At 45.2% G+C, this 10,600-nt stretch overlaps 1 protein-coding gene across 1 annotated transcript; it reads right to left on the reverse strand.

Annotated features, from left to right (window-relative positions):
* Nucleotides 1-1,625: 1,625 nt before the first annotated feature.
* LOC133013602 (zinc-binding protein A33-like) lies at nucleotides 1,626-3,155 on the reverse strand. The gene is made up of 2 exons (XM_061080595.1): nucleotides 3,113-3,155; nucleotides 1,626-3,025 (listed from the first exon to the last, which is right to left on the reverse strand). Exon 2 carries the CDS (start codon nucleotides 3,006-3,008, stop codon nucleotides 1,626-1,628), a length of 1,383 nt encoding a protein of 460 aa, XP_060936578.1. The 5' UTR covers nucleotides 3,009-3,025; nucleotides 3,113-3,155.
* Between the last annotated feature and the right edge of the window lie 7,445 nt (nucleotides 3,156-10,600).

Consider the following 10,600-nt stretch of genomic DNA (forward strand, 5'->3'; position numbering starts at 1 on the left):
ATGGCCACTAAATTCAAAATGGCGGACTTCCTGTTTGATCTAACATATTGATCCAAGAGACTTATTTGTTTGTAATGAAAAGACACATGCCCTAATCATTTTTTGTACAAGTCGGCCAATCGTAGCGCCGGGGCTGCCCTTTAGGGGGCGCTAGTCAGTTTTTTTGCCACGCCCATTTCTTCAAACCATATGAATATCTTCAGGGGGGGGATGTTTACACACACATGTAGTTTGAGTGAGATGGAACCATGAACATGGAAGTTACAGCAATTTCGTGTTTCACGGCGAGCTGATGAACTTTGATGCCACGCCATTAATACTGTGTTTGACGAAAAGTCACAGTAATATTATATCTTCATTTTCAATGTCTTGAGACCCATTTGATAGAGTTTGACATGGTTGAGGTCAGTGGATGAGGAGAAATACATCCAAGTGTAAGACATGCAAAAAAAAAGACATTTCCTGTTGCCACCAGGGGGCGCTGTGATATTAAGTCATGATTTCAGTGCAGATGTCATCAGGCCGGGACCCTTGTCTTATGTGTCTAGTTTGGATTTGATTGGATCATGTATGTGCGAGATACAGAAGCTCGTGTTTTGATGGCGTTTAATCAAACTTTGACGCCACGCCACGGTCACACGGTGAGACGAAAAATCAATCCCTAAATCATTTTTTATCTCCATCTTGTTGTGATATCACTCATCTAAATTTAAATTTGATTTGATGAAAGCCCTGGGACAAGTACGTCAAAGCAAAAATGGCCAAAATGGTCAAAATGGCCACTAAATCCAAAATGGCGGGCTTCCTGTTGCGTTTTTCATAATGCCCCTTGAGACTTTTTTTCATGATTTGTCACGAAACATCTTTTGCCCGGTTTTGGTGAAAATCGGTTATGTGGAAACTTAGGGGCTGGGTTCCAGGGGGCGCTGTTGAGCCATTTTGCCACGCCCATTTCAAAATACTCCAGAATACGTAAATTTTCACCAGTAACTAATTTACTGCAAAGTTTCATAACTTTTTGAGCACGTTAAAGCCCTCAAAAAGCCCATCCTTTTGCCGGAAAAATAATAATAATAATAATAATAATAATCATTACAATTTCAATAGGGCCTCTCACCATTCGGTGCTCGGGCCCTAATTAAAATCACATCACTCGGCTGCTGTTGAATAAACACTTTTACAGACAGAATCATTTTGGCTTCATCACATCAAACAGACAAATGTTCATATATGTTGGATTATTTCATATGTGAACAGACTTTATGTGATTGAACATGAATCATGTCTCATGTGTGAGTTTTAATAAAGTTTGTTGAATGTGAACAATGATCAGCTGTTATTGATTAATGTGTTTTTATGTGGATCTTCATCAGTTTGCTCGACTTCATGGATCCACACAAAATCTAAATGATAGAAAACATTTACCATGAAAGTCAAAAACAAACCAAAGATAAAGATCAGAAAATAATGAAATCTTTTTACACACGTGGAAAAGTCGAGAGGAGAAATAAAAAAAAGTGAGAAGTAAAAGGAGAAAGAAACAAAGCTTTAGAATAACGAGTTTAACATTTAAATTCAGCAGATTTCTCTTGAAGAAATAAACATGATGAATAAAATCTTTATCTCTAACGGCTCTGATCCAGCGTCACAGAGACTTTCACAGGTAACAGCTTCCAGGGATCTCCAGTGTCAAACAATGGAAACATCTTCTCAGTGAAAGTGTGTGTGAAGGTGTGAATGTGTTTGTTAGTATCAAGATCACAGAACGACAGTTCTCCTCTGTTCCAGTCCAGTTTCACTCTGATCCTCTGGATCTTCTGAACAGAGAGAACAGATGATCCTGATGGTGACAGTGCTGCGTATTTACCTGCAAAGAAAAATATTCCCCATAACTCAGACAGATTGTTTCCCTTCCTCTGGACAGGCTCTGCTGACACACCCAGTGCCCAGTGTGTACTGTCTCCAACCAGGACGTCCCAGCTGTGAGTCCCTGAGTTAAAACCTTCAGATCCCAGGACTGAGGTGTATACATCAAACCTCTCTGGATTGTCAGGAAGCTTCTGTCTCTCTCCTAGTCTCAAACTGGTCAGATCTGCAGACAGGACAAGTACTGGATGAGTAGAATTTGGGTCCAGAACCAAAGGACTGTAGGAGACCAGGTCCTTCATCTTGTTCCAGATGTTGAAGCTCAGGTTGCCCAGATGTTTGGCCTGGTCTATCAGGGCTCCTGAGGCCAGCTGTGGATCATCCAGCAGGGGGCGCTGGTGGACTCGTTCCACTGCAGTCTTGTAGTTGAGCAGGAACGAGACGTCTTCAGCTCTCAGCTCGTCCTCTGTGGTTCTGATTGTGTCTGAAAGAGCCGTTATGTCTTCGCTCAGATCCTCAATCTTCTCCTTCATCATCCGACTCTTCTGCTCCTCTTCCTCCCTCAGTGCAGCCATCCTGGCCTCCTCTTCCTCCTCCAGAAACTGATGAAGCTTTTTAAACTGCTCCTTGATCTGCGTCTCTGTGAGTCCGGCCTGGACCTTAATGTGTTCTGCTGTTTGTTCAAACTCTACTTTAACAAGTTCAAAACTCTGTAACTTCTTCTTCAAGGGCTCCAGAGTTTCCTGAAGCTGCTTCTTGTGTTGTTGTGCAGCTTCATCGATGGGTCTGAATCTGTGGTCAGTGTGTTTCTCTGAATCTCTGCAGATGACACACACTGGCTGCTGATGGTCCAGACAGAAGAGTCTGAGTTTCTCTGAGTGCAGACTGCAGAGAGCAGGTGAAGAGCTCTGATCTCTCTCCTGTAAGAAGGTCTCACACAGGTTCTTCAACACCAGGTTACAAGGTGGATGATCCTTTAAAGATCTTCTCTTACAAAGTGGACACTCTTTTACTTGTTTGTCTTTCCACCAGCTCTCCACACAGTCTTTACAGAAGCTGTGGCTACATGACAGAACAACAGGATCTCTGAAGACATCATGGCAGACGGGACAGCAGAGATCCTCTTCTAATCTGGAAGCCATTGAGTCTCCAGGTGAAGCTGAAAACAGACAGTCAGTCAGTCACAGCTCCATGAACTTCACTGAGGTTCACTTCCCCTCTGAGTCGAGGTGTTTGTTAAACTCACGGTCAGTGTGTGGAGCATCGGCAGGTTGTAGTTTGACTCTTCTCTCCTGTAGCTGGACTCACTCAGGACGTCTGGTCTGGTTTGGTTTAGTTTGGTTTGGAAGGTGAATGTGATCGTCTGGTTTTCAGCCTGCGTCTCTTCAGGGAGGAACAGATGCTTCCTGGTTTCTCTGGTGTGTCAGGAGAGGGAGGAGCTTGAGATGCTGGATGATAAAACCTGTAAAACCTGAAACAAATGTACAAGCAGCTTTGTTGCCAGTACAAACTCTGCCCCCCCCTTATCTACTGAACTCTAACACTTTAACCCTTAACTGTGCCTGATTCATCTGCCTGAGCAACATCAACGGTTCATGTGCAATACATTCCCTGTTCATATCTCTACTGTCTTTACACTGTATACACTAGTTTAATGACATTCATATATTTATTATTATTCTGCGGCTGTTTCTGAGGGGTAGAGTGGTCGTCCTCCAACCGGAAGGTCGGCGGTTCGATCCCCAGTCTGAACCATCTGCATGCCGAAGTGTCCTTGGGCAAGATGCTGAACCCTGAATGGCCCCCCATAGAATAACTAAGTGCTGCGAATAGATGCACTGTGTGAATGTGTGTATGAATGGGTGAATGTGAAACTGTACTGTAAAGCGCTTTGAGTGGTCATCATCAGACTAGAAAAGCGCTATATAAATACAAATCCATTTACCATTCTGCCTCTCTCTCTCTCTCTCCTTTTTTTAATTTGATCCATGTCCCATCTGCTAACCTGGAGAAGGAGGGTTTATGACCTTTACTGCAGCCAGCCACCAGGGGGCGATTTAGAAGCTTTGGCTTCACTTTTGAGCAGCTTCCATCTTTATTTATCTTTGGTCTGAATAGAAACTGAAGTCAGATCCGGTGAAAACAGTGAATGAAACGTTACCTTGATTAACACTGAAGGTTTAAAAATATAAACTGAGATACATCACTCCATCACTCCATCACTCCATCACTCCATCACTCCGTCTCCATGTGACCTGAAGGAACCTTTTCAGTTTTCATACGATCCTTCGAGGCTGAATTATTAAACATCGCATCACACGTTCGCTTTAATGTTTAATCCACAGACTGTAAATAAAAATGTACTTCCTCGCTGACGTGTTTAAAAAGAATGAAGCTAAAACATCTCCGGTACGAACGCTGCCATCTTGTGGTGAGTAGTGGTTGTGGATTGGAGCCGTGGGTTCAATGCTGGCTGGATACAGGCGTTCCTAATAAAGTGCTCAGGTGATGAAGGGATCTGATCTGTGACGTTTCACCTGGAGTCTGAACTTTAATCTGACTGTGACGATTCATTTCACTCGGCTCCACTAATTGTCCCCGGCTCATGTCGTCCGCCCGCTCTACCACCGCGTCGCCTCTGACTTCACCTCATTAATCAGTGTTAATTATAATTGCCTTTTTTCAGCTGGTTGTTCTAATTGAATTAAAGCCGGAGACGGAGGTGAGGTCGGCGTGTTGGAGGAACCGGAGCGGGTGGTAATCTGAGGGAGCTGAACGAGGGCGTGGAGCCACCGGGACGCCGGGAGGTCGATTCCTGGCGTGAGGATCCTGGAGCTGCTCGTCCCGTTGAGAAGGTTCACGTCACATCAGATCAGATTCTGCTCTGATATTTCTGATAATATTCAATCATTTTCAGTCGCTCTGTTAAAAAGACATCAATGAGTGTCGGACAATAATACTCGGACACACAGGATGCAATACCCACGTGACAGGTGGGGGCAGTAGCGAGTCCTGTAGCGTCATCAGCGTCAGACATGTCGAGTTTTGAAGAGAACGACGTGTTTGATTATCAGGTTTTAACATTTGATCTTTCTTCGGTCAAAGAGTAGAGAACGATTCAAGATTAAAGAAAGTGCTCTTCAACCTGGAGTGCTGGGACCTCAACAGGAAGTGAAGTCTGGGGACAGGAAGTGAAGACACATCCTGTCCCCAGGTCTCGTTCAGGTGGGATTCCTGAGCAGCAGACGATCAATGCTTCATTAAACCGGAGCTCGATGTGACCACGGTTCCAGCTGGAGGATGAACTGCTGCCTCTCCTTTCATCAGCCCGAGGCTCCTCCTCCTCCTCCGCCGCTCCGACTCCACGCCGTCTTATTACAGCGGTTTCACAGCCGACTGACCTGGAGGCAGCGTGTCCTCCACGTCCTCTGTGTCTCATCCGGTTCAGTCATGCAGACCTGGATCACATGGTGGAGCCGGAGAGAGACGGCGATTCGCTGCAGAGGAAACGCTGACCTCCTTTTTAATGTAGATGTCGTTTCCAGTTCCACGCAGCTGAGCTCATTTAATAACGATGTAATTACACGTGGTTCTCCGCAGGTTCCACGTCCGCTCACGTCCCGTCACACACGCCGAAGCTAATCTGCTTCAAATTAAATCTGAAATTAAATCTCACATCACGTTAAATCAAATTCAAATCCTCAGTTTCTGCTGCTTTGGTTCGTGGCTTTGAAGTTTGATTCTGTTAAATCGTCTTTTCGCCGTGTTGACGTCTCACGGTGCAGAACTGCATTGTGGGTCTGTTCTTTGTGAGGAAACATTCAAGTGCAACACGTGGTTTTTACTCTGATACAAACATATTCAGAGAAGTGATTGTGTGATTTGTGGAGTTGTTGGATTTCCTGGTGTCAATGTGTCCAGAGACAGAATCACTGCGAGTGTTTGAACAATCAGAAAAATCAAACTGAGCAAACTGCAAAATCCAGCTGTGAACATGAGAATCAGAATCAGAATCAGAATCTGAATCAGAAAGGATTTATTGCCAAGTACGTTTACACCTGCCTATCTTTGGTAAATAGGTGCATACATTTAACATAAAGCATAAAAACACAATAAGTACTTCACATAAGAAAGAAAATAACTGTATATAAAACAAATATATATACAAGACATAAAAAGTTAAATAAAGAGTAAATTACCAAACAGATATATACAAGATATACATAATAACATCTGTAACGATTCCAGACGTTAGAGGTGAAGGCTTCACTCTCTGCCTCTCGATGGAGAAAAGGATCATTAACGTCCTCATGTCAATGTTAAATGGTCTCAGGCTGGTGTGTGTGTGTGTGTGTGTGTGTGTGTGTGTGTGTGTGTGTGTGTGTGTGTGTGTTGGGGGGGGGGTCAGACTGTGGTTCACCTGGGGTCACCGGCTGTGATCGATGCTTCAGGCTGTCTGGAACCTCTGGTGATCACTGCTGTCGATGAGAATTGATGAACTCATCACAGACTCACCAGGAGGAAGAAACACCACACACACACACACACACACACACACACACACACACTCACACACACACACACACACACACACACACACACACACTCACACACACACACACACACATTTGGTAGAACACAAATATCTCAGAATGAAGAAGAGGATCATTGAGTTCAGTGGCTTCTCTCAACGTTCTGCTGCTTCGTGTGTTCTCATGTTTTCACTCGTTCTCGAGGGCGACGCCTACCTCGTCTTCCTGGTTCTGGATTAGTTTGACCTTCAGTTTAACCTTCAGTCTCTGTGTCTCGCTCACGTCAACCTGATGCTGTTTAATAACTCTCTGTCTGATCACATGCTGCTTCCTGAGGAGGTGATGCTCAGGCTGAACGAGCTGCAGACTCCAGCAGAGCTCTGGTGCTGGAGTCTTTCTGCAGCAGCTTGTTGGTAACGGAGGTGAAGACGCTGGACGCTGGAGTGTCTCTCTGTCCAGGAGCTGCAGGGACGTGATGAAGTTGAAGTATATTCTGGGCAGCCGAGAGGTTGATGTGGTTGTCGAAGTTTGATGATGAAGGAAAGGAACGCGGACCCAGTACTTACAAGTATAAGAATGTTTATTACACAAAGTAGTACAGGTCAAGACGAGCTCTAGAACTCGGAGAAGTCACCCAGGCCAAATAGTGAAGTCTGTCTTGTCCCTGCAGGCCAGGAGGTTGTATAGGTGGGAGGTGGGACCCCAAAACTAGAGATAACATGACATCACACAACAGGGCTTCATCCTAAATAAGGGCATGTTTAGTATCTTGTAGTGTAAGACGTCTTCATTGTACAGTGTTCTCTGGGGGAAAGAGTTAACGCATACATTCCATACCATCTGGGATAGTGTTTAACGAGTGTGAGAATTTGAGAATCAACACACTGAAGAAGGTAACATGTCATCGTGGTTTATAACCATGTTTAAAAGAGTTATTAGCTAAATTATACTAGAAAGTCAACTGACTCAGTCACAGATGTTTTATTAAACATTCACACGATGCTGATTCAGCTCCACATGCTTTAAATCATCTGTCCTGTAAACCAGCTGTGATTGTTTTATTGACCAGAGATGAAGAGGGAAGTGATGTAGGAGGAGAAGAGGAAAAAAGTTCTCTCTCTTTTTACTTTTAACCACCATGTTCCTACGGCTTTTATTCAAAGTGAGACCTCTGTCCATCGACCTGTCTCTGCCCCCGCCCCATCACTCCCCCATCCCTCCCATCACCCCCCCATCTCTCCCTGTGACAAACCAGTTGATGGTTCCTCATGTTTCATGAAGCAGATTTATTTATGTTCTGCTGTCGTCCTAGTGAACATAAAAGACTTTATCAAAATAAAAGCTTACAGGAAGTAATTTGTCTATTCGCAGACCTTTTCAGAGTAATTTACACTCCCATGTCCTCCCTCATCCTCATCCCCCATCCTCCCTCATCCTCACCCATCACTCCCTCATCCCTCACTCCTTCACTCCCTCATCCTCACCCATCACTCCCTCATCCCTCACTCCTTCACTCCCTCATCCTCATCCTCACTCCCTCATCCTCCCTCATCCTCACTCATCCTCATCCCTCACTCCCTCATCCTCACCCATCACTCCCTCATCCTCACCCTCACTCCCTCATCCTCACCCTCACTCCCTCATCCTCACCCATCACTCCCTCATCCTCCCTCATCCTCACCCATCACTCCCTCATCCTCACCCTCACTCCCCCATCCTCACCCTCACTCCCTCATCCTCCCTCATCCTCACCCATCACTCCCTCATCCTCACCCTCACTCCCTCATCCTCACCCTCACTCCCTCATCCTCACCCATCACTCCCTCATCCTCACCCATCACTCCCTCATCCTCACCCTCACTCCCCCATCCTCACCCTCACTCCCTCATCCTCCCTCATCCTCATCCCTCACTCCCTCATCCTCACCCATCACTCCCTCATCCTCACCCTCACTCCCTCATCCTCCCTCATCCTCATCCATCACTCCATCATCCTCACCCATCACTCCCTCATCCTCCCTCAACCTCATCCCTCACTCCCTCATCCTCATCCCTCACTCCCTCATCTTCACCCATCACTCCCTCATCCTCACCCTCACTCCCTCATCCTCCCTCAACCTCATCCCTCACTCCCTCATCCTCACCCATCACTCCCTCATCCTCCCTCATCCTAATCCCTCACTACCTCATCCTAATCCCTCACTCCCTCATCTTCACCCATCACTCCCTCACCCATCACTCCTTCATCCTCACCCATCACTCCCTCATCCTCACCCATCACTCCCTCATCCTCCCTCATCCTAATCCCTCACTCCCTCATCCTAATCCCTCACTCCCTCATCCTCACCCTCACTCCCTCATCCTCCCTCATCCTCACCCATCACTCCCTCATCCTCCCCCATCACTCCCTCATCCTCACCCATCTCTCCCTCTGCCTGTCTCTCTGCTCGTTCATCCTTCATTTCCTCATGTCCACATTCATTTTACATTTTATCTCAGCCCCCATACAAACACAGACACACACACACACACACACACACACACACACACACACACACACACACACACACACACACACACACACACACACACACACACACACACACACACACACTCACAGTCTGGGTGGTAGTTATGGATACAGTCCAGCTGTGACGTCTGTATAATCACAGTTGACAGAGGAAGCCGACGACAGAGGAATAAAAGCACTGAGGCTTTTATCTGTGAAAACTTAAAACACATCCAGAGGCTCGGAGGAGAATCACAGCAGCTACCAGGGCCGTGACCTCTGACCTCTGACCTCGACCGGGCTCCACATGAGGCCATGATACCATGTTTTCACTTCAACTTTATAACATTTCTCTGGAAAACGTCTTCAGACTCATTTCTTCTGTCGTCACGTAAGAAAAGAGTTTTAAACGATGTAACCGTGTTTAATTGTTTTCAATGTGTCGCTAACGTTGGCGTGGTCGTTCTCCACCTGATCCACTAGAGGGCAGCGCAGAGTGTAGATGTTCCTCTTGTCTCAGCTGAAGTTAAATCTCAGACGTCTGGATTCTCACCAACTCACAAAGTTTCTCCTCAAAACGTTCAACCATTGTTGAAATATCTTCTTCGTGTTTTATGGTTGTTTGACTTGAACTATTGGCTACACTGCCCCCCCATGATCTCCGGTGGTACTGCTGCTTTACAGCATGAGCACAAAGGTGTGAACGAGTCCTTGAGTTCGTACAAACTCTGAGTCAAACGTCTTCATGGATAAAGCTTCAATAATACTTATAAAGAAACATTGTAGATTCTTTTATTTTCATCCAACATTCAGTCGCTAAAACCCGAAGCTCGTGCTTTGAATCAGAGTGAATGTGAAACGGATTCGTTCAAGGTCGACAGACACAAAGTCGTGATGATGTTTTCAGGTGGAAACCTCGTTAAAATGATTCTATAAACTGTAGAAAGAGGAAGAAATCATCCGACTGCCACTGAACCAAATAAATATGTTTGAGTTAATCTTCAGACTCCAGAACATGAAGCCGCTGCTTTTCTGTTTCAAATGTAAAAAGCAAATTATACAAAAGTAATTAAAATTATTTCCTTTCATCAGCAGGAAGGACGACGATGGCCTGTTCCTATGAGCGTCATGTAAGAGAACACACACACACACACACACACTGACACACACACACACACACACACACACACACTGACTCCAGCTGCAGGTCCTCAATGCTTCCCTGTGAAACCTGTTGGATGTGAATTGTTGAGACATATTTCAGTAACTTTAACACTAAATAAAACGCCTGCGTCTTCACGTGATCATCTTGTGATTCTTCATCTTCATAAAAAGATTATTTATGTGAGATTTGGCTTCACAATTAAAAGCCGTCCTGTCGTCCATCTTTCTTCAGTCTGTGGTTTTAACTGTGACTGTGAACATTTAATTTTCTATCAAAGACGACACAAAGAAAATAGCAAATATTGTATTTAAACTGTTCAAACTCTTCACTGAAATAAAGTTATTCACCTCAACGTCGATTTAGTACAAACATCTTAATACTAAACAGAGGGAAAATCACACCTTCCTCAGACCTTCATCACACACACACACACACACACACACACACACACACACACACACACACACACACACTGCCTCTCTACCTCCTGCTGTTATCTTCAAGCTCTCTACACATCAAACCCGCAGCC

The sequence above is a fragment of the Limanda limanda genome, chromosome 1, assembly GCF_963576545.1.
Source record: "Limanda limanda chromosome 1, fLimLim1.1, whole genome shotgun sequence".
NCBI lineage: Eukaryota > Metazoa > Chordata > Actinopteri > Pleuronectiformes > Pleuronectidae > Limanda > Limanda limanda.

Excerpts from the sequence above, each read along its gene's own strand:
- LOC133013602 (XM_061080595.1), bottom strand. The coding sequence starts at position 3,008 with ATGGCTTCCAGATTAGAAGAGGATCTCTGCTGTCCCGTCTGCCATGAT.